Here is a 22,822-nt window from a genome sequence, read left to right as displayed (position 1 = left end):
ACATCAAAACATAAAACATCTAATTCGTGTGTGTGTGTGTCATTTGTCAAATAAACAAACAAACAAAAAACACAGGCTATGCAACTTATGGATGAAGCTGGAATTTGTGTAAATATCTTATCTTACCTTTCTGTGAATATTTTCTATCTACTTTCCCTGCCATCTCCTATCCTATTATATATCCTTTGCATGCTTGATGTATAAATATATATTTTTTTTATTTTTTCTTTTTATATAAATAATTATGATATTTTATTATGTTCTATTTATTATACCCTACACCATGTCTTTGTGCATTTGTTTGTAACAGACAAAAGGAAACGAGATAGACCCATAGTTCCTTTTGATAATCTGCATAGAATCACATTCTGAGTCGATTTATGCATGTCCGTCCGTCCGAACATGTCCATGTATTTTTGTAAACAAAGTACAGTTCGCATTTATTGCCCTATCCAGATGAAATTTTTCACAAATCACTTGTTTGGCCCAGGGACCAACCCTATTGAAATTGGAGATAATCGGTCAAAATTTAGATATAGCTCCCATATATATCTCTCTTCCGATTTGCCTTTTATTGTGCACCAAACGTGTAATATCAGCGCGAATAGTATGGAATTTTGCACATACAACCAAATTAGTCCTGAAAATAAGTATACCAAATTTGATCGAAATCGGTTCAGATATAGTTATAGCTCCCATATATATTGTTCATCCGATTTGTTATTTTTGTCCTCCGCAGCCGTAATATGCACTCTGTAACAACAATATTTGTGGAAATATATCAAATACAGCCCGGAAATACAGTTGCTAAATTTAATCGAGATCGGTTCAGATTTGGATATAGCTCCCATATACAACTTCGTCCGATTTACCTTTGATTATGCACCAAACGTCCAATATTTGCCTAAATGGGATGAAATTTGGTACTTATGTCCGAATTGAGTCTAGAAGCTAGTATGTCAAATTTGGTGAAGATCGGTTCAGATATAGCTATAGCTCCCATATATACTGTTCATCCGATTTGATATATTTGTTACCCACAGCCGTAATATGCACTCCGTAACAACGATATTCAGGGAAATATATCAAATACAGCTCAGAAGTATCTTTGCCTTATTTTATCGAGATCGGTTCCGATTTGGATATAGCTCCCATATGTATTTTTAACCGATTTCAAATTAATTTTGCACCAAATGGGCAGTACTAGTCCGAATTTAAAAGATACAATTGCTTCGGTATATTTAGTCCTATGAACTTTAAATTATAATCATAGCGTGTATCATTGAATTCTCCCATAAAAACTTTTAATTGTTATGCGGAGCTCTACTAAATTAGTAAAGTGGTGTAGGGTATCATAAAGTCAGTCCCGTCCGACTTTAAGACTTTCTTTACTGTTTTTTTTTTTTGATTTTGGGGGAAAAACTCAGCCCTTTAAAACAGATTCGCCCCATTGCAGTCCTGATTCAAATATGGCACTCTAGTCCCAATTCCGATGTGTAACATTAGCCCTAAAGGAAAGTGAGTTTTGTGGAGAGAAGCCAGAAGAAAAGGTGACATCTACCTATTCAGCACCGCTCCTTCCCGTGAAACTCACTCTTCTCTCCTGTAAACATTTCCCAAGCTTTTTAGAATACAACTCAATTTTAGTACAATTTTACCCCAATATGTTTTGTAGTCATTTGCACTAAAGTTCGCCCGGGCCGAACTTTTAATACCCTCCACCATTTGGACGGAACTTGAAAAATTCCAAAAAACTCCGGAAACTAACACTTAAATGAAAACTGTTATATGGAGCCTATACGAAGACGTGAACCTGCATAGAATTTTTTTGTCATAGGCTGTAGCACACATTACGAACTTTAAATATGAAATTTGTTACAATTCCGCTGAATAATGTCGGATAAAAATACGAGTATTATGTCTTCATATACATGGACCTACATACGATTTTTTTGTCATGGGCTGTAGCACACATTACGAACTTCAAATGCCAAATTTGAACCAATTCCGGTGAATAATGTCGCGAAAATCATTAAAACACCGAATATCGGAATACCGTCATATGGGTAAACGTGAACAATTTTTTTTGTCATAGGCTGTAGCACCCATTACGAACTTTGAGTACGAAATTTGTTACAATTCCGGTAAATAATGTCGCATAGCAATACCAAGTATTGGGAGATACCGTCATATGGGGGGGGGGGGGTCTATACGAAGACGTGGACCTGCATAGAAAATTTTGGTCATAGGCTGCAGCACCCATTACGAACTTCAAATACGAAATTTGAAATAATTCCGGTAAATAATGTCGCTAAAATCATGAAAATTCCGAATAATGGGAGGCACTGTTATATAGGGGCTATACGAAGACGGGGACCTGCATACGATTTTTTCCACAGGTTGTAGTAACCGTTAAGATCTCCCAATACAAAATTTCAAACGATTCCGGTAAATAATGCTGCTGAAATCATCAAAATACAAATCCCAATATTTTTAACAGTGCTATGTCAGGTCCACACAAAGGGTAAAATTTTGAATAACTATAACTCTTATAAAATACGAAATAGGTATCCGATTCTGTTCAAATTTCACACAATTCAAACCCCGCAAAAAGGGTTCAAGTTTTGAGAAAAAGCTCATAAAACGATGACAGAAAATTGTCCGTGCAGGTCCACGTCTTCGTATAGACCCTTATATAACGGCTACATTCGGTATTTTTAAGATTTTAACGAAAATTTCCGAACTTACAGCTTTCTTACATGTTTTTAATTTTTTTCGGAGGTAGGTATTTGTACCCTAATTCCGGGAAAGTATTTTTTTCTTGGGTACGAATCTGGATATATGACCCGAAAATGTGGTTCAAAGACCCGGATTAGACCAGGATCTGCATACCATATGAACACTGATGAAAATACCTAAACCACAAGTGGTCACAGTGATTTGAAACGGTTCGACAGTTATTTAAAAATTATCAAATTTTTTGGAAACGAATTTTTAAGAAATCCCCCAGAAGTGGAAAACAATGTATGATCTTTCCTGGATTTAGATATATGGGGCTTTGAACCCGATCGATCCGATTCTGTTCAATACATTGAAATTTTCAGTATGAAAAACTTTACTTCGCGTAGCCGGCAATTATAAAAGTATTAAATTAAGAAAAAAAAAACAGAGGCGAAACTCTCAAGCCGTAACTAAAGACCGGCTACCTTAATTTCAAATTTAGAAAAACCTTGGTTCGATACCCTGAACAAAATCAGTTGAACAATTTTGTATAATTCAATTTTCGATTTTCCAAAACTAAGTCGATTTTGATTTTGGATTTTTAGTTTTGTCAACATTTTTAAGGATTAGAAAATCGAAATTTTATTCGGCTTTTAGTTCGTATGAAGAACGAAATTGACAAATAATCACGTATTTTAGGAGATATAGGTATGAGAAGGAGCGAGAGAATATTATTCACAATCGCTCCTGATTTATGTATGAAATAATGTGTCGATTTTCTTTTTAGCCTTTTTGAAGAAGGCACAAGAATATTGCCAATATTGCCCATTTCGAACCTGATCTAAATTAGATCTATATTGAGCAATCTTATTACTCATTATGTGATTTATATGTATTTTTAAAGTTCGTGGGGGAGATATCAGAAGGTGTGGATAAATATTGTATATCGTCGAACTTGATACATATTTGAAAAATATTACTATGTATGAGTCCGACAGAGGGACTGGCAAACGGACTGACGAACATGGCTAAATCAGACCTAGAGCCTAAAATTTTATTTCGGTGTGGTACATTTTCCATCAGGATATGAGGGTTGTATATTTCTTCGGAGGTTAAATCGATAACAAAAATTAGACGATGACAGATCAAAGTCGACTTCGGATGACCAATGTGATGGACAAAATGTGTCTCATCGAAGTAACAGTTTTCCCATTTTAGGACATTTTAATTCGATCTATCCATGTCCATCTGTCTAGATACTTCGTATTCACGATCGTTCGAAAAATAGTGATTCAGTTTGATGCAAATTTTACCCATCCCAGAAAAATTCAGAATTTTGCAATACAGATAAATATACAGATGTCATGTTGAGTGAAGGGAGTATCCAAACTTCCCACATTGTAATATTTATGTCAGATTTATATCTGATGCCAAAATGAAAAATATTGGTCCGCTTCAAAATGTTCAAAATTCGAAATAATATTAACTCTTGTAAAATGTCTGAAAATCTACCATTTTGGAAATCCTTTTTAAATGTTCCTCATTAAAATCTATAGTATCTCATTTCCTATCTATCATTTTTTTTCTATGCATGTACCCCTAGGTTTTGTGTAAAGCTTTTGTAATCTGCACCACAACTGTACAAAAACAGTCAGTCAGACGGATCATTACTCATTACTAACATTAACAAAAAATACACACAAGATTTCCCCCGATTAATTAAATTAAATATTAGATATAACCTGTAAAGAAATACGAGATCCCTTCTTCCCCAATATTCTCTTCAATAAATCTGCATATTAATATACATTTCTCAATTAGGCTTTGAATTCCATGGCCAATGCGACTCCGGTGATGCCTGTGGGCCAGCACATGATTCCCACACCAAGGGATAGTCTAGCCGAACCGGGGATGTCTTTTAGCTTCTCACAAAGCCGCTTACCGGTGCAGTCGCCCTCACAGTCGGTCTATGCCAGCCAAAGAAATTCGATATCAACACAGGGGGCAATGTCTCGTCAACCTAGTCCCATGAATTCGCCGGCTTTGAATCCTTTTGTTTTTGGTACCGATGTTGATTCCGTGGATGTGGCCACCAGGGTTGCCATGGTAAGTTTTTCTAATCCATTTCCCAATAAATTATTCAAAATTTCAATTTCCCTGTTTTAGGTTCGCTTTTTCAACTCCCAAAATACGCTGGCCAATTTTGCCGAACACACACGCACCCTGCGTCTCTATCCCCGACCCGTTGTGGCTTTCCAAATCAATAGCTTTCTGCGTTCACGGCCCAGAGCCTCACAGTTCCTAAACATGTTTGCCAAAACTCAGGCTGTGGAATTTTTGGCCGAATGGTCACTGACGCCGACAAATGTGGCATTTTTAAGGGTACAAACGGGCGTTATGGATCCCCAGCAGGTTGGTGACAAGCCTAAATGGTTTGCCAACTCCCTGACACCCATACGCTTTGCCGTCTGGGATGACAATAGTTCCTTGAATGGTGCCATCAAGGCCCTCAAACAATTGGAGTCGGCAGCAACGGATGAGAGTGGTTCCGATTCGGAGGGTGCCGATAGTTCTAGTTCCTCGTATTCGTCGTTAAGTGATTTTGTCTCTGAAATGGTTTCATCCGATCTCTCGCCCAGTTTGCACGATGTCTTTGGTTCGCACAATCGCCAACACAATGTCCCAAAAACGCTGTCAACAAACTTGGATCCCGCCCTGGTCTATCATCCGCCCAGCAAATTGCAATATCCGGAGGGTATGGTCGAACAAATGTCTTCCAAGGAGGATGAAGATGATCGTCCCGAAAGTCCAATGTCCTCGTCGTCGAGTCGTTCGGATTTGAGCTCACCGAGTTTTAATAGAGATTCCGAGTTTGATTTTCCCTCGAAATCTTTTGAATTGGCGGCACCGGTGGCCCAAAGGCTGGAGGCCACCATTAAGGCGGGTAGTATGGAACAAGAGGCGGAAAGTGGTCCAACATTGATGGTGAAGACGCCAGTATCAAGGACCAGCAGTGAGAAAAGGATACCGGTAGGACAGGTGATGGAAGAAAACTGAAGTTGAAACTAAAAATTCTCTCTTTAATATTTTTCAGCCCCCCATTACCCCCGTCAAGCAGCCCAGTGTCACAAACATCTTGTCCCGGGCCGGCAGCTCTGGCTCCAGTTCCAGCAGCCCCGGACGACAAAGTTCTCAGGGTTCGTTATTTGAAAACATTGCCTCACATGCCAAGGACTTGGTGCGTGAGACCACTCGACAAAGCAGTCAAGAGGGTATTTTGGCCCACATGGATAAGGTAGGTGCTGTCGTTCACTTAGAGCTGCGACTCCGAGGTTTGACAGACTAAATGTTGTGTGTGTATGTGTCTATGTTTTTGATATGATTTACTTTTTCTTTTACATAATTTTATTTTATTTTGAAACAACAACAAACTCCCCCTGCCCTTCAACCACTCTGACTAACACCGAAACCACACAACTTTTTTAAACTCAACTCAACCTCAACTTTAGACTTCTATGGATGATGATCTAGAAATTGATGATAAAATGATTCAGACATTCGAAAAGGTTTGTAAATGAATTTGTTCAGTTTCGAAAAAAACGAAAATATCCTTCATCCACCTTAAAAAAATGAAATTTGAAAATTAGCACAGATTTCTTCTCTCTGCGGAAGAACGAACAAAATTCAAAATTTATATCTTTTCGATTGGCCAAAATGATTCTCCATTGGTTTCCTTATAACAAAAATATATCCCACAAATATTTAGCTTAGCATTTTTTTTCTTCAAAAAATCAGTCATACTTTCTTTTTAATTTGAAAATCTTCTAATTTTGTTTTGCTTCGTAGAACATTTTGTAAAATCAAGTAGTCATAGACATCCTAAAAATACGCTTTTTAATGAAAGTTTTCTATATTCTGGTATAAAATATTAAACTGGTCAAGTTAAATATCTCAATATTCAAAAAAGAAAAATTGCAATTTTGTCCTCTTAACAAAACATTTTTGAACATTTTTGAAGTGGCGCCCAACGTATCATTGCTAGCCAAAAACTCGATTCTCAATAAAAATATCAGCGGAGAATGGGTTCAACACTGCATAAGGCAAGAATGATTGTGACTTCTTAAACACACGCAATCGTACACTATTCCACCAGGACCCTTAGATCTACTCTTTCAGTTTATAGTCATCTTTTATCAGAACAGTGTTGACATATTTGTTCGGCTTCTTAGTCGATTTAGCGATGTCCGTCTGTCTGTCTGTTGCAATCACGCTATCTTTCGAACGAATTGAGATAGAAGGCTAAAATTTTGCACACATGTTTATTTTTCCAGTAGGCAGGTTAAGTTCGTAAATGGGCCATGTAGGTCCACGTTTTCGTATGGCCCCCATATAATGGTACCTCCCGATATTCGATATTTTGATGATTTTAGCGACATTATTCACCGGAATTGTTTCAAATTTGGTATTTGAAGTTCGAAATGGATACTACAGCCTAAGACAGAAAATTGTCTGTGAAGGCCAACCTCTTCGTGGAGCCCCCATATTGCGGTACCTCCCGATATTGGGTATTCTGATGATTTTAGAGACATTATTTACCGGTACTATTTCAAATTTTGTATTTGAAGTTCGTAATGAGTACTACAGCCTATGACAGAAAAGTGTCTGTGCAGGTCCACGTCTTCGTATAGCCCCCATATAACGGAACCACCTATATTCGGTATTTTGATGATTTTAGCGACATTTTTTACCGGAACTATTTCAAATTTTGTATTTTAAGTTCGTAATAGATACTACAGCCTATGCCAGAAAATTGTCTGTGCAGGTCCACTTTTTATAACCCCCATGGTACCTATTCGGTATTTTTATGATTTTAGCTATATTATGAACTGATTTTTTTCAAGTTTCGCATTTGAATATTGTAATATCTTATGACAAAATGCAGGTCCACATCGTCTTATAGACCCTATTAAACGGCTACATTTGGTATTTTTAAGAATTTAACCGAATTTTTAACGGATTTTATTTTTTTGAAAATTGCCAAAGTTTTAGCAAATGGTGGAGGGTATTCAAAGTTTGGCCCGGCCGAACTTACAGCTTTTTTACTTGTTAATGAAAGAAATGTATATTCTAGTACTAAATATTAAATTGGTTGAATTAGATATCCTAATATTCACAAAGAAAATTTGCTATTTTGTCCTCTGGACAAAACATTTTTGAAGTGGCGCCCAACGTATCATTTCTACTCAAAACACGATTCTCAATAAAAAATATCAGTGAAGAATGGGTTCTACACTGCACCAGGCAAGAATTATTGTGAGTTTTTAAACAGACGCAATGTCCACCAGGACACTGACCTTCTTTCCAGGAAACGGACCCTCTTTCAGTTTATAGTAATCTCTTATCAGAACAGAGTTGACATATTTGTTCGGCTTAATCCCATTATTATTGTTTTTTATAAAAACAACGTTTGTTTTTTAGTGGAGAACGATGGTAATGGTTACCAGGGGGTTAGGCAGGGAATACCTAGGGTTCGGAAAAAAGCCACAAATTCTCATCAGTTGCCTTGTCTTTTGTCTGGGATATTCTCCCCAGGAGTTATTTTAAAAACAACTCCTATGGCACAGAAACTTTGACATTTTGGATGAGGCTCACTTTTGGTTTAAAGGTGTCACATAAGATTGTTTTTTTTGTACCCTCCACCATACTATGGAGGGTATATTAACTTTGTCATTCAGTTTGTAACTCCTCGAAATACTCATGTCAGACCCAGAAAAGTATATATATTCACGATTCTTAGTCGATTTAGCGATGTCCGTCTGCCTGTCTTTCTGTCCGTCTGTCTGTCTGTTGTAATCGTGCTATCTTTCGAACGAATTACGATAGAAGGCTAAAAATTTGCACACATGTTTATTTTTCCAGTAGGCAGGCAAAGTTTGTATATGGGCCATGTAGGTCCACGTTTTCATATGGCCCCCATATAACGGTACCTCCCGATATTCGGTATTTTGATGATTTTAGCGACTTATTCACCGAAATTGTTTCAAATTTGGTATTTGAAGTTCGAAATGGATACAACAGCCTATGACAGAAAATTGTCTATGCAGGTTCAGGTCTTCGTATAGGCGCCATATATCAGTACCTCCCGATATTCGGTATTTTGATGATTTTAGCGACATTATTCAACGGAATTGTTTTAAATTTGGTATTTGAAGTTCGAAATGGATACTACAGCCTAAGACAGAAAATTGTCTGTGCAGGTCCACGTCTTTGTATAGCCCCAATATAACGGTACCTCCCGATATTCGGTATTTTGACGATTTTAGCGTCATTATTCACCGGAGCAGTTTCAAATTAAGTATTTAGAGTTTGTAATGGGAACGACAGTCTGTGAAAGAAAACTGTCTATGCAGGTCCAGGTTTTCGTATAGGTCCCATATATTAGTACCTCCCTATATTCAGTATTTTGACGATTTTTGGTACAATACCTACCGAAATTGTTTGAGATGGTGTATTTGAACTTTGTAATGAATGCTACAGCCTGTGACAGAAAATTGTCTATGCCGGTCTAGGTCTTTGCACAGCTCCGATATAACGCTACCTCCCTATATACGATATTTTGATGATTTTAGCTACATTATTCACCGTTTATTTCAAGTTTCGAATTTGAATATGGTAATGGCTTATGACAAACAATGCCTACGTAGGTCGTATAGACCCCAATATAACGGCTATTGTTGGTATTTTTAGAATTTTAACAGAATTTTTTAAGGATTTTATTCTTTGAAAATCTCCAAACTTGTTCCAAATGGTGGAGGGTATTCAAAGTTAGGCCCGGCCGAACTTACTGCTTTTTAACTTGTTTTTTTTTTTCGTACTAGAACGGTACGAAACAAAATTAAAAGGTGCGAAATTTAGCACCCTTTGTATTTGACGAACTAGTTGAGCTAGAACCACTTAATTTGGAATAAGGGTCCCTATTGGAGTGTATGTTGGATGTACCAAACGGTTTTTGGAAATCGACACAATAAGTGTACAATAAGTACTAAAATGTACAATACTCAGTACCATTTCGTATCATGTGAACGGTAAGAGCAAAAAACTTGAAATTTGGGATGGGAATCAAGATTGAGCAGAAGAGTCGATGTACAGGTTGAGATAAAAAAAACCTGCAACAAAGTCAAACGCCATAATTTGTCCTTTTTTTTAAATTTTATTGAATGAAAGCAAAAAAATGTCGGAAACAGCATCACATTTTACAATAAGTTTAGATTTGTTCGAATTGGTCACCTATGGCACGAATTATGGGCTTTAAACGGCCAATGAAACCGTCACACGCTACCCGAATGTTGTTCCGCGGTATTTTGACCCATTCCCGGTGAAGCGTTAGCTTGAGGAGATCGACACTTTGGTATATTTTAGTGACAACCTTGCTTTTCAAAATACTTCAGACACAATAGTCCATCGAATTGGTATACGGAGATTTTGGTGGCCATTGTGCGCTGGAAATGAAGCGAGGAACCTCATTTTTTAATCATCCACAAATTATGGCCTTCAAACGGCCATTGAAACCGTCAAACGCTGACCGATTGTTTTTCTGCGGTATTTTAGCCCATTCCCGGTGAAACGTTGCTTGAGGTGATCGACCCTTTGGTATTTTTTAGTGACAACCTTGCTTTCCAAAATACTCCAGACACAATAGTCCAACGGATTGGTATCCGAAGATTTTGGTGGCCATAGTGCCCTGGAAATGAAGCAAGGAACCACATTTTGTAACCATTCTTGGGTAGCGCGTGCTGAGTCCTGAGAGAGTCCAAAATATTTGCATGCCCAAGGTTTTGATACACCCTCCAGAATATTTTCGCAATAATATTCGGCATTTATTCTGATGCCACGGTCGATTAATACGAGCGGAGAGCGACCATTGGCTGTTATGGCGGCCCACACCATCACCATGACCGGCGCTTGAGTTCTGGTGGCCAACCGAAGGTGCACATTTTAAGCTGACCTCTTTGCTGGACAACGAAGGTTTTCTCATTGGAGAAAAATAAATTCGACAGTTCACCAATTTCGGCCAAGCGAAGCAACTCTTTAGCTCTTTTGAGTCTATTTTCTTTCTGTTGTGGTGTAAGTTCTTGCACTTTTTGGAATTTCAATGGCTTTATCCCGAGCTCATTTTTCAATATTTTCCGAATGGAACATTGCGATATGTTTAGTTCACGAGTCATTTTTCGGGCACTGCGACTCGGGTTTCGAGCAAATCGCTTCTTTACTTTTCGAACCATTTCTGCTGATGTTGCTGTTTTCTTCCGACCACATCCTTGACGTCGTCGGGCTACTCTAGCAGTATCACGGTAACGAGCGATGGTGCGAGACACAAAAGATTTATTTACCTTTAAAGGATGGAGTGCTCTAACGATAGCCACTTGCGGTTTTACAGCCAAATACAAAGAAATCACACTATCACGCTTGAATTCCGAATTCACGAATAACTTATTTTCTGCAAAATTCTCACCAAAATGCTTTTGTACGCTTGTAAGCAATATAATGAGCTGTCACTGGAATAATTTTAACAGCTGTCGGACGAGTGGTTTAGAAATGACAGCAGTTTGAAGTTGGTTGCAGTTTTTTCATCTCACCCTGTAATGAGCTGTCACTGGAATAATTTTAACAGCTGTCGGACGAGTGGCTTAGAAATGACAGCAGTCTGAAGTTGGTTGCGGTTTTTTCATCTCACCCTGTAATGAGCTGTCACTGGAATAATTTTAACAGCTGTCGGACGAGTGGTTTAGAAATGACAGCAGTTTGAAGTTGGTTGCAGTTTTTTCATCTCACCCTGTAATGAGCTGTCACTGGAATAATTTTAACAGCTGTCGGACGAGTGGCTTAGAAATGACAGCAGTCTGAAGTTGGTTGCGGTTTTTTCATCTCACCCTGTAATGAGCTGTCACTGGAATAATTTTAACAGCTGTCGGACGAGTGGCTTAGAAATGACAGCAGTCTGGAGTTGGTTGCGGTTTTTTTCATTTCAGCCTGTATACCCTGCATAATACCATGAAGGGTATTTTGTCATTCCGTTTGTATCACTTCGAAATAAACATTTCATACCTCACAGCATAAAATAGATAAAATTCTATGTTGATTCATTCATGCCCATCCGCCAGTATACCTATCAGTTCGCCAGTCCTAATGTGAAAATCACTCTAGTTTCCGTAGAAGGGTGATAACATTTTACTCAAAACTATTTTAGGCTCTTGTAATTGTTGGTAGTGAAAAGATATGAAATAGGTCCAAGTTTTGGTATGGACCCACCCGCCACCTCCACAAAAAAAAATACCCACTTACAAACATATCTCCGGAATTTCGTTATTTTGACATAAATTATAGCAAAATTATCATTTTGGGTACGCAAGATCCTCTCCGACAGGAACTTGTAGACATTTTCAAAAGTATTATTTTTCAAATGCAAATTGTCGGACAGGCCGGGCCGAACTTTTTTCCTTTTTACTCGTTCAGCTTAATTTGTGGTTCAGTACCACGCCGAGGCATTTAGCTTCCATTGAACTACTACACCATCCCCAGTCGGTGGATCAAAATTGGTAGTCTTGCCCTTCTTGGTAATTTTAAGCAACTCGTTTTTTTTTTTTTTTTGCTGAATTTACCCTCCCAATTAAGCTGGATTTTTTCTTTAGGCTAGGATTCGGTTTGACCTGTGCTTTCTTCACACATCGTGGGAACACCACCAATCAATGACAATGGAGATCACACCAAACAACGAACTCATTCATTTTAGTAATGATTATTATTATTAGGTCTCAGGACACACAATTTAGTTAAAATCAGGATATATTTGATATTCACACAGCACATACGCCTCCCTTTCCCCCTTACATTTTTAACATTATTGATTTCACCTTATAGCAGCAGTACTCAAAATGTAGCTTAGAATGTCTAGATTCTCTTACCCCAAATTTTTGCATATCATTCTAACATGTATTTGTTTCATCCGATAGCTAACTCTACATGCCAAGAAGGCAGCTGGGGAAGCCTCCAAACAGGCTCTGGAAGTATCGAAGCAGGCGGCTGGAGTAAGCAAGAATACCTTTGAAGATTTGAGTTATGTTAGCAAATCGACATTGGGTGATTTGACCAAGACCGCCAAGGAGGCGGCCAGCAAAAAGGGTCTAATAAAAATCGATGAAAAAACTGGAGCTCCAATGAATACACAATCCCAGGGTCAAGTGGTGACACAGAAACAAATGACCAACTCGCCAAGTAGTGGCAGTAATTTCTTTTCCAATATTGGTACGGATTTCAATGGATTGGCCTCCTCGACCAGTACCATGTTTTCGGGGATGTTTGGGGGAAAGAGTAAGTCTCGATGTTAAACCTTGAAAATTATATTCTAAATTTGTTACGTTTTCAGAAAATCAACAAAAACCCCAACAACAGCAGCAACAACAACAGTATCATCCCCAAACCATGGGTCCTAAGTCAAAAAGTGGCCTCGGGTTTGATCCCTTCCCAGGGCGCAAAGGTTTGGTGGAGCGCACTCCCTTGATAAAACATTCTGGCCCCCACAAGACCCAAGAGGAAATAACACGCCAACAAAATCAAGAACGCTCACATAGCAATGCCGAAAATCAGGCCTTCCTCAAGGATATGACAACCCAGGTACTGGCCGGTGAGGGTATTGGTTGGTTGAAAATGAATCGTTTCAAGAAACTAATGGAAGATGAGTCCTATCGAACATTCGTCCTGAGTAAGCTCAACAAGACCTTGGATAAGAAAATTGCTCCCGATGATCACATAGATGATATGGTAAGTACGGGAGGGGCAGGTGGGACAGCAAAAAAAAATATACTCCTTACAAATGTCATTACCAACCCATTATTTTAACAAGGACATATCGCACAATGTAAGTAGTTATTTTTTGAATACCAGTAGACGATAGATAAGTACTTATTTAACCGAGTTTTAGAGGCCAAAAAAATTACTACTAATTTCTACAACATGTTCTCGTGGTAAAATAAGGGGTTGGTAACCAGACTTGTAATAGATATTTCTGCTGGGAGGAAGATAGAAATACTTCATACAAAAAAATTTATCTCCCTTAGTGCATCTCGAAACCCGTCTGGAAGGGCATGCTGAAATGCCTACAGGCCGTCACCTCTGGCCTTGAGGTGACCTTTGCCAATTTCGGTCTGGGTGGCATGGCTTCCGTTTTTCAAATGATGGAAATTGCCCACACCCACTACTGGACGAAAGAGCTGAACGATGCCAGCGACATGTCATCGAGTTTACTCTCCAGCCATGCCACCAGTCCAATGGGCAGCCGTGAAAATCTCCGTTCTCCCTCAAGTCCCAATGGCTCCCACTCCGGCTTGGGCAGTGAATGGGCTTCACCTCAGGAATCACGTAAAAGTTCCACCCACACGGATCGTTCAGGGCCGACCATTCATGGCGGTAACATGGGACACAATCGAAGACTTTCGACAGCCGATAGTCAAGATGGCCAGTCGACAACGGAAATGTTCAAGGATATGTTGGCCCAAAAGCGTTCAGCTTTGTTGAGTAAACTGACCTCATTTGATTCGGATGTAAGTATAGGTGTGGTAGATGTTTTGTGTTTTTTGTATCGTTTATTATTTTGCTGCACATCTTAAAATTATTCCATGGAAATTTGTTGTTGTTGTTGTATCCACATGTTTTGATTTTGAAATGATGAGAAGTTCGGTGAGGTTTTCCACGTTAAGATCGATAAATTAAATATTCCAAGAATACCTATGTACAGGGTTGCCGATATTCGGCGGACCCATCTGGCAACGCCATAACTTTTGATAGAGATGTCACATCGCCTAATGACATACCGCGTTTGAAGCGTCAGTCCAAACAGATTTTTACCATGAACCAATACACGCCACGCGAGCGCTCTGAAATAGTTGAAATTTACATTCAACAGAAGAAGTCAATTGTGAAAAAAATGTGAGAAGTGCGCCTTCTAAGAACACCATTTTGGACTGGTAAGGCTCTTTCTAATCCGAAGAGGCCATATAAAAGTCGACCAAGGCGATCGGCCGAGAATATCGCTGCCGTACGAGCCAGTGTTGAGAGGTCCCCAAGAACATCCCAAAAACGCCGTTCTCAGCAGTTGGGCATGGCTTGGTCCACTTATATTCGCATTGATTTGCATTTGTTCCCGTACAAAATTCAATTGACGCAAAGAATGTTGCCTGCGGACAAGCCTCGTCGATTGGAATGGGCCCAAAGGTCCGTCGAATATGGGCAACCCTGTATGTATAGTTGTGTTTCACAACCTGCAAAATATTACTATTTTTACAATTCTTTAAAGAAGAGAAAACACACAAATTTGGCGCTATTTGTTACTACATTGTACTAGGTAAATTGGGCCGCTGAGAAAATATTAGCATTGTTGCCAGCTTCTGATTGCCTGGTATGTTGATTTTAAAGGATTGCCGTCTTATTTTGAAAATTCACTACATTTTCGGTCACGTATTTTCTGGGTGAAGTAGTTTTCAGAGAGAAAATAAGAAATTTCTCTTTTACTATCCAATTCCATTCCCAATAAAAAAGTACGGAAAGACAATATCTGAATGAAAATGCTGAAACTTTGAAAGTTACGAAATGTTGACCACTTTTTACGTGTCGAGGTTATACCCGTATATATCTGTAATTCGACCTAAATGAGAACTTCAAAGTACCACGATATTTACCACGGGCGGAATTTTGAAAACCCTCCACTATTTAAAACAAATTTGCAAATTTTCAAAAAATAAAATCCTTTAAAAATTCTGTTGAAATCTTAAAAATACCGAATATAGCCGTTATATTGGGGTCTATTCGAAGACGTGGACCTGCAAAGGCAAAAAAGAAAATCCGGTAAATAATGTTCCTAAAATCATCAAAATACTGATACTGATATATGGGGCCTATACCAAGACCTCGACCTGCATAGACAATTTTCTGGCATAGACTGTAGTTTCCATTACGAATTCTAAATACGAAATTTGAAACAAGTCCCGTGAATAATGTCGCTAAAATCGTCAACATACCGAATATAGGGAGGTACTGATATATGGGACCTATACGAAGACCTAGACTTGCATAGACAATTTTCTGTCACAATGCATTACGAAATCAAAATACGAAATTTGAAAAAAAAAAATTTGGTGAATAATGTCGCTAAAATCATCAAAATACCGAATATTGGGAGGTACCCTTATGAAGACGTAGGCTTGCGTATCCAATTTTTTTGTTAGAGGCTGTAGTACTTATTACGAATTTTAAATAGGAAATTTGGAAAAACTCCGGTGAATAATGTCCCTGAATTCGTCTATATATTTTGAATATCGGAGGAAACCGCGGTATGAGGGCTATACGATATCATGAACCTATATAGACATTTCTCTTCCAAGCTTATAGTGCTTAGAATGAACTTCCAGTATGAATTTTTAGACAATTCCATTCAAAAATGTAGCTAAAAACATCAAAATGCCGATTGGGGAGGTTATATGGGGGATATACGATATCGTGGACCAGTATAGACAATACTCTTCCAAGAGGTAAAGTACTCAGATAGAACTATTTTTCTGGATTTTCAGATAATTTCATTGAAAAGTTCGGTATCAATCATCAAAATACCGAATATTGGGGGGTACCGTTATATGGGGGCTACACGATATCGTGAACCAATATAGCCAACCTTCGAACTTGACCTGCCTGCAGACAAAGGACTAATCTGTTCTTAATTTTAGCATCCTATCTTAATTCGTATTGACTCAAGCGTGAATATACAGTTCGAGATGGAAAAACTGCAACCAAATTTAGACTGCTGTCATTTTTAAGCCACTCGTCCGACAGCTGTTAAAATTATTCCAGTGACAGCTCATTATTTTGTTTACAAGCGTACAAAAGCATTTTGGTGAGAATTTTCCAGAAAAAAAGTTATTCGTGATGGAATTCAAGCGTGATTGTGTGATTTCTTTATATTTGGCTGGGAAACCACAAGGGGCTATAGTTAGAGCACCCCGGAATTTAAATGTGAATAAATCTTTTGTGTCTCGTTCCATCGCTCGTTACCGTGATACTGGTAGCGTAGCCCGACGTCAAGGAAGTGGACCGAAGAAAATAGCAACATCAGCAGAAATGGTTCGAAAAGTAAAGAAGCGATTTGATCGAAACCCGTGGCCGAAAAATGGCTCGTGAGCAGAACATATCGCAATATTCCATTCGGAAAGTGTTGAAAAATGAGCTCGGGGTAAAGCCATTGAAATTCCAAAAAGTGCAAGAGCTTACACGGCAATAGATAGAAAATAGACCCAAAAGAGCTAAAGAGTTGCTTCGATTGGCCGAAAGTGGTTTGGTTTTCTCCGACGAGAAAACATTCGTTGACCAGCAGTTTGTAAACAAATAAAATGACCGTGTTTACTCGCCAAAGAGGTCAGCTGAAAATGTGCACCTTCGGTTGGCCACCAGAACTCAAGCGCCGGCCATGGTGATGGTGTGGACCGCCATAAAAGTCGATGGTCGCTCTCCGCTTATATTAATCGACCGTGGCATCAGAATAAATTCCGAAAATTATTGCGAAAATATTCTGGAGGGTGTATTAAAGCCTTGCCCATGCAAACATTTTGGCCGCAGACCTTGAACATTCCACCAAAATCGCCGGATACCAATCCGTTGGACTATTGTGTTTGGAGTATTTTGGAAAGCAAGGTTGGCACTAAAAAATACTAAAGCGTCGATCACCTTAAGCATGCGCTTCGCCGGGAATGGTCCAAAATACCGCAGAGCAACATTCGAGCAGGGTGTGACGGATTCATTGGCCGTTTGAAAGTCATAATTCGTGCCAAAGGTGACCAATTCGAACAAATCTAAACTTATTCTAAAATGTGATGGTATGTCCGACATTTTTTGCTTTCATTCAAAATGTAAATTTCATTCAAAATGTAAAAAAAAAAAAAATTAAAATTATGGTGTTTGACTTTGTTGCAGTTTTTTTGACTCACCCTGTATATACACATAGTGGAGTAGAGTATAATATACCTTGGCCTTTCCGTGCTGGTTATAGAGTATATATATTTCACTGCATAGACGATATGTTGGGTTTCTCGTACACGATCTGAAAATTTGATATTTAGATCTCGTAGAAAATTTGTTTATACATACATCAACTTTTTTCGGTCAATTGATTTCCAAATCTATTCTTGGAGCTAAAAGCCTTTGCAGATGTGGAGGTTTACTCGTTCTGTAATCAAACAATCTCCAGCAATAAAATTTAAAATTACAAAGAATGGAATCAGTTGATAGAATAAGTCATTCGTACCTCCTCGAACTTCTCATCTCTCAAAATCATATTCCGACGTCGTTTGAAGTCATAATTACAGCTGCCTTTCCATAGATCATAGAAAAGTTGGAAAAATAGTTTAGATCACTCATCTGTAAATATAAACATGTATCTCGCATAGCCACCTGTTTCCCCCTCCACATTTTGCAGTTCATCCAATTTGAATGTATTGTTGTCGATAATGTTATTGTAAGCAGATATTCATTTCAAACTGTACCTCGTATCAATAACCCATAATAATAGTTGTAGTAAAGTACTTACTAACAATAAATAGCAAGAGGAAGAAAATCAATCGCATAGATCGGTTCACGAAAAATCGAAAATCAAAGTTGATGTCAAATAAAAATATTATTCCACATTGCATAAAACATTAGCTTAGAAGAATATAATTGTGCTTTTTTTGTACCTGTTATGATGCGATTTCAATACCCCAACTTCCCACCTTCCTCCAAAATCCGTAGGCGGCTGGTTCGACGGGTGCCCTTTCAGTTGTCAGTGACCTCTTGCCTGTGGGTAGTTTGAATGTTCGCATGCCATCCAGTTGTCGTTCAACTGTTTCAGATACTGAATACGAAAATGTAAGTAAAACGAAGAACTCGAGAGAATGATTTGTGAAAGACAGAGAGAGGCCCCCTTGAGGTGTTTGCCATTGGATTCTGCACCCAAAATTTGAATATGGAAGACCGGTGGTCCTCCTTGTTGTTTTTTCTAGCGTCTGTATTGGAAAATCTATGATTTATTTGTAACTTATTTTTAGACAACAACTTCGAAGGATTCGAAACGTAGTTCGGGCAATATGTGGACAGGCAAATCGACGCTCAGTGCGGGTTTCCGTTACACGGGTGGTCATTTGATTAATACCTCTTCATCGCCATCACCCGACAGTCCGCGAGTGTATTTGTTTGAAGGACTACTGGGTAAGGATCGTTCAAATCTATGGAATCAAATGCAGTTTTGGGAAGATGCATTTTTGGATGCGGTCAGCCAAGAGCGTGATATGATTGGAATGGATCAGGTAAGTGGAGAATCACTGATATATTAATAAAGAGAAAAAAAATAAATTTTCGTTGCAGGGTCCCATTGAAATGATGGAGCGCTATAAGGCCCTTAGCGATTCGGAACGCAAACGTTTGGAACACGATGAAGATCGTCTGTTGTCAACGATGCTCTATAATCTGACAGCAATATTGGTTATGTTGAATGTGAACAAGGAAGAGATTCGCCGAAAAATTCGTAGACTATTGGGTAAATCCCATATTGGCTTGGTCTATGCTCAGGAAGTCCATAATGTTGTGGATCAAATTAATAATTTGGTAAGTCAGAGATGAAATTTTGAGAAACAAACCATAAAAGACTAAAAAAAGGAATGACCTAATGACTCATAAACTCCCTGATGAAACGGCTGAAGCTTGCATTTTGAAATTTTGGGTAAGGGGCACTCTTGGTCCGAAAGTGTCAGATAAGGCTGGATTTTTTTTCGAAATTTGTGCTAGAGTGGTACGAAAAGTACTGAAAATAATAAAATATGGTACCCTTTGTATTTGACGAACCAGTAGAGCTAGAACTCTTAAATTTGGAATGAGGGTTACCGGTTGGGTTGGTTAATGAGGGTTTTTGGAAAATTTTCTCACTAAGTATACGGAAGGTACTAAAATGTATTAAATTGGTAAGATTTCGCATCATTTAGAGCTAAAAACTCGAAATTTTGAAAGAGAACTAAGGTTGAGGAGTAGGATCGATGTAAAGAGGTAATTTTGGAAATACGTACCCATGTATACGAAAAGTTCTAATCGGTACTAAATTTAAAGGAACCGATGGAACTTAAATCCTGAATTTTAAAATTAACATTGCTGGTGGAGTCTAGGATTGGGAAATGGAGGAAGTTTTCGAAATTTGGACTTATGTACACTCTAAGTACCAATGGTACTCAATTTTTATACCCTACAACACTATGTGTTGGGGGTATTATAAGTTTGATTGGGCCAGAATTTATGTAACACCTCGAAATATTGGTTTCCCATATAGGAAAGTATATATGGATCTTCCTAGCTCGCCGAGCTGAGTCGATCTAGCTATGTATGTCCGTCCGTCCGTCTGTCCGTCTGTCCGTCTGTCCATGTTAATTTGTAATCACTCTACAGGTCGCAATTATGGCCCGATCTTCACGAAATTTAGAATGTAGGTGGGGTAAAGGTCAGAATAGAACCCTATTTCTTTTGGAGATGATCGCATAATATTTAGGGGTTGAAATGGACCAAAAACTAAAAAAATTCCTGATTTTGCAGTTGCTCTACAGGTCGCAATTATAGACCAATCGACGCGGAATTGCGCATGTAGCTAGAGTTTAGGGCGGGGAAGAAGCCTACCAATTTGGGTGGTCATCGGATAATATTAAGCGGGTAAAATAGACCATATCTTTTGTGTTGAAAAAAAATCAAAATTTTTCATTAAACCGCGAATATTTTAAATCCCGGCGAAATCAAAAGCCATGACAAGGTTACCTCTGATCTTTACATTGATGTTAACATCCATCAAATCGGATATATAGCAAAATATGTGCGATATATATGTCTATCAAAGAAGATATGCTTGAAAGATCTCCTATATGTCGAGAACGGCTGAACTGATTTCGACAGTTCTCATTAATTCAGAATGGCCTCTTGGCAGGAAAGAAAAGACGTGTAAAAAATCGCATAAAAATATCTCTCTAAAGATGAAAATATTGATTTTCTAACATTTTTTCATATTTTTTCAATTTTGTCATATTTTTGGCATATTTTCATTTTGAATTAAACATTTGGTAATATTTCTACAGCTAACAAAACTAAGTAGTTAGGATATCAGGATATCATATACAGATCGCATTTATGGCCCGATCCTTACGAAATTTTGCATGGGGATAAGATGAGGGTCAGAATAGAAGCCTACTCTTTTTGGAGATAATCGCCATATATTTAGGGGTTGAAATGGACAAAAAAAAAACTGCAAAATTGTCAGCAAGTCTTAATTATCGCCCGATCGCATTTGAATGGAGGTTACCGGACATTGCAAAAGCCAAATAGTTTTGGATGGCCATCCAAAAATATTCAATGTGTGAAATAGTTTGCCAACTTTTGTAGACAAAATACGAAAATATCCATTCCAGTGTCTTTTTGGAGAATTCACAAATACAGAAAAGACGCACTTCTGACTATTTCGTTAAGGCTGATTTCGTTGAAGAATATAGTCAAATGTCTGTATCTCACATAGATGCGTTTAAGTCAAAAACCAATAATAAATGTTAATCTTTTGCCACTTCTGAGAGATTATAGGTCTTTGGGAAATATTGGTTCCAGATCTAGGAAGACCGTTTACGTGCAACATCTACCAATAAATTGGAAATGAGCAAATTCATTTAAGTTGCTATTATTCGAAAATTAGAGAACGAAACCTGATGGTTTTCTTTTATTATTTGTCACAATATCTTGTGGAATTCTTTCGAGTATATGGCCTATATAAACTGTATCATTTTTATAGTGTTGTAGGGTATTCAACGGTCGGCCCCGCTCGACTGTAGCCTTTGCTTACTTGTTTACAATTCAAATTTTGGGAGAACCGGTGGAGTTGGAAACCTGGTGTTTGGAAATAAGAATAAGTAAAAAAGCTGTAAGTTCGGCCGGACCGAACTTTGAATACCCACCACCATTTGGTACAAATTTGGCAATTTTCAAAAAAAATAAAATCCGTTAAAAATTCGTTTAAAATCTTAAAAATACCAAATGTAGAAGTATATTACGGTTTATACGACGACGTGGACCTGTATAGGCAACTTTTGTCATAAGCTATTAAAAAATTCAAATGCGAAACTTTAAAAAAAATCTGTTTATAATGTAGCTAAAATCATTAAAATACCGAATACCGGAGGTACCATGGGGATTATAAAACGTAGACCTTCACAGACAATTTTCTGGCATAGGCTGTGGTATCCATTACGAACTTCAAATACAAAATTTGAAATGATTCCGGTAAATAATGTCACAAAAAACATCAAAATACCGAAAATCGGGGGTACCGTTACGAAGACGTGGACCTTCATGGCCCATTTTCTGTCTTAGGCTTAAGTGCCCATTACGAACTTCATATACCAATTTTCAAACAATTCCGGTAAATAATGTAGCTAAAATCAACAAAATACCGCATATCGGGAGGTACCGTTATATGGGGGCTATACGAAGACGTGGACCTACATGGTCCATTTTCGATACCAAAAGTCCTGCAGACGTAATGCACATTTGAGTAAATTTTTATCAACTTACTTTATTTCGTTCGGAAGCTAGAGTGATTTATACAGACGGGCAGTCGGACGGACATTGCTAAATCGACATAGAATTTTATGCTGACTGCATTGACGATTCATCAACGCTTAGTGGAAACAGGTGAAGCCAGAATTTTGAAATTTTGGGTGAGGGTTACTTTTGGTTCGAAGGGGTCAGATAGGACAGGTTTTTGGGAAATTCGTACCAGAACGGTACAAAGTAAAAGTTACAAATTTTCGAAAAGAACTAAATTTGATATTGGGCAAAAGAATAGAGCTGGAATTCTAAATTTTAAATTGTGGTACTAAATTGAGTGAGGGGATAGAGTTGGAATCCTGAAATTTAGTATTGAGGTCTCTGTTGATATCTAGGATTGAGATATGGAGGTGATTTGGAAATATATACTATAATTGTACGAAAGGAATTAAATCTGGTATCGGGT

At 38.1% G+C, this 22,822-nt stretch overlaps 1 protein-coding gene across 2 annotated transcripts in view; it reads left to right on the top strand.

Annotated features, from left to right (window-relative positions):
- LOC101892891 (MAP kinase-activating death domain protein) overlaps positions 1-22,822 on the top strand; it is a 170,582-nt gene that overhangs the window by 115,089 nt on the left and 32,671 nt on the right. For both annotated transcript variants that reach the window (XM_059120957.1, XM_059120958.1), the window contains exons 9-19: positions 76-108; positions 4,543-4,827; positions 4,888-5,751; positions 5,816-6,016; positions 6,231-6,287; positions 12,732-13,089; positions 13,145-13,539; positions 13,836-14,318; positions 18,547-18,663; positions 18,843-19,100; positions 19,159-19,398. In XM_059120957.1, coding sequence (XP_058976940.1) covers positions 76-108; positions 4,543-4,827; positions 4,888-5,751; positions 5,816-6,016; positions 6,231-6,287; positions 12,732-13,089; positions 13,145-13,539; positions 13,836-14,318; positions 18,547-18,663; positions 18,843-19,100; positions 19,159-19,398 — 3,291 coding nt within the window. The remainder of the gene's footprint in view (positions 1-75; positions 109-4,542; positions 4,828-4,887; positions 5,752-5,815; positions 6,017-6,230; positions 6,288-12,731; positions 13,090-13,144; positions 13,540-13,835; positions 14,319-18,546; positions 18,664-18,842; positions 19,101-19,158; positions 19,399-22,822) is intronic.

The sequence above is a fragment of the Musca domestica genome, unplaced genomic scaffold, assembly GCF_030504385.1.
Source record: "Musca domestica strain aabys unplaced genomic scaffold, Musca_domestica.polishedcontigs.V.1.1 18, whole genome shotgun sequence".
NCBI lineage: Eukaryota > Metazoa > Arthropoda > Insecta > Diptera > Muscidae > Musca > Musca domestica.
This window is presented reverse-complemented; position numbering and strand designations above follow the sequence as displayed.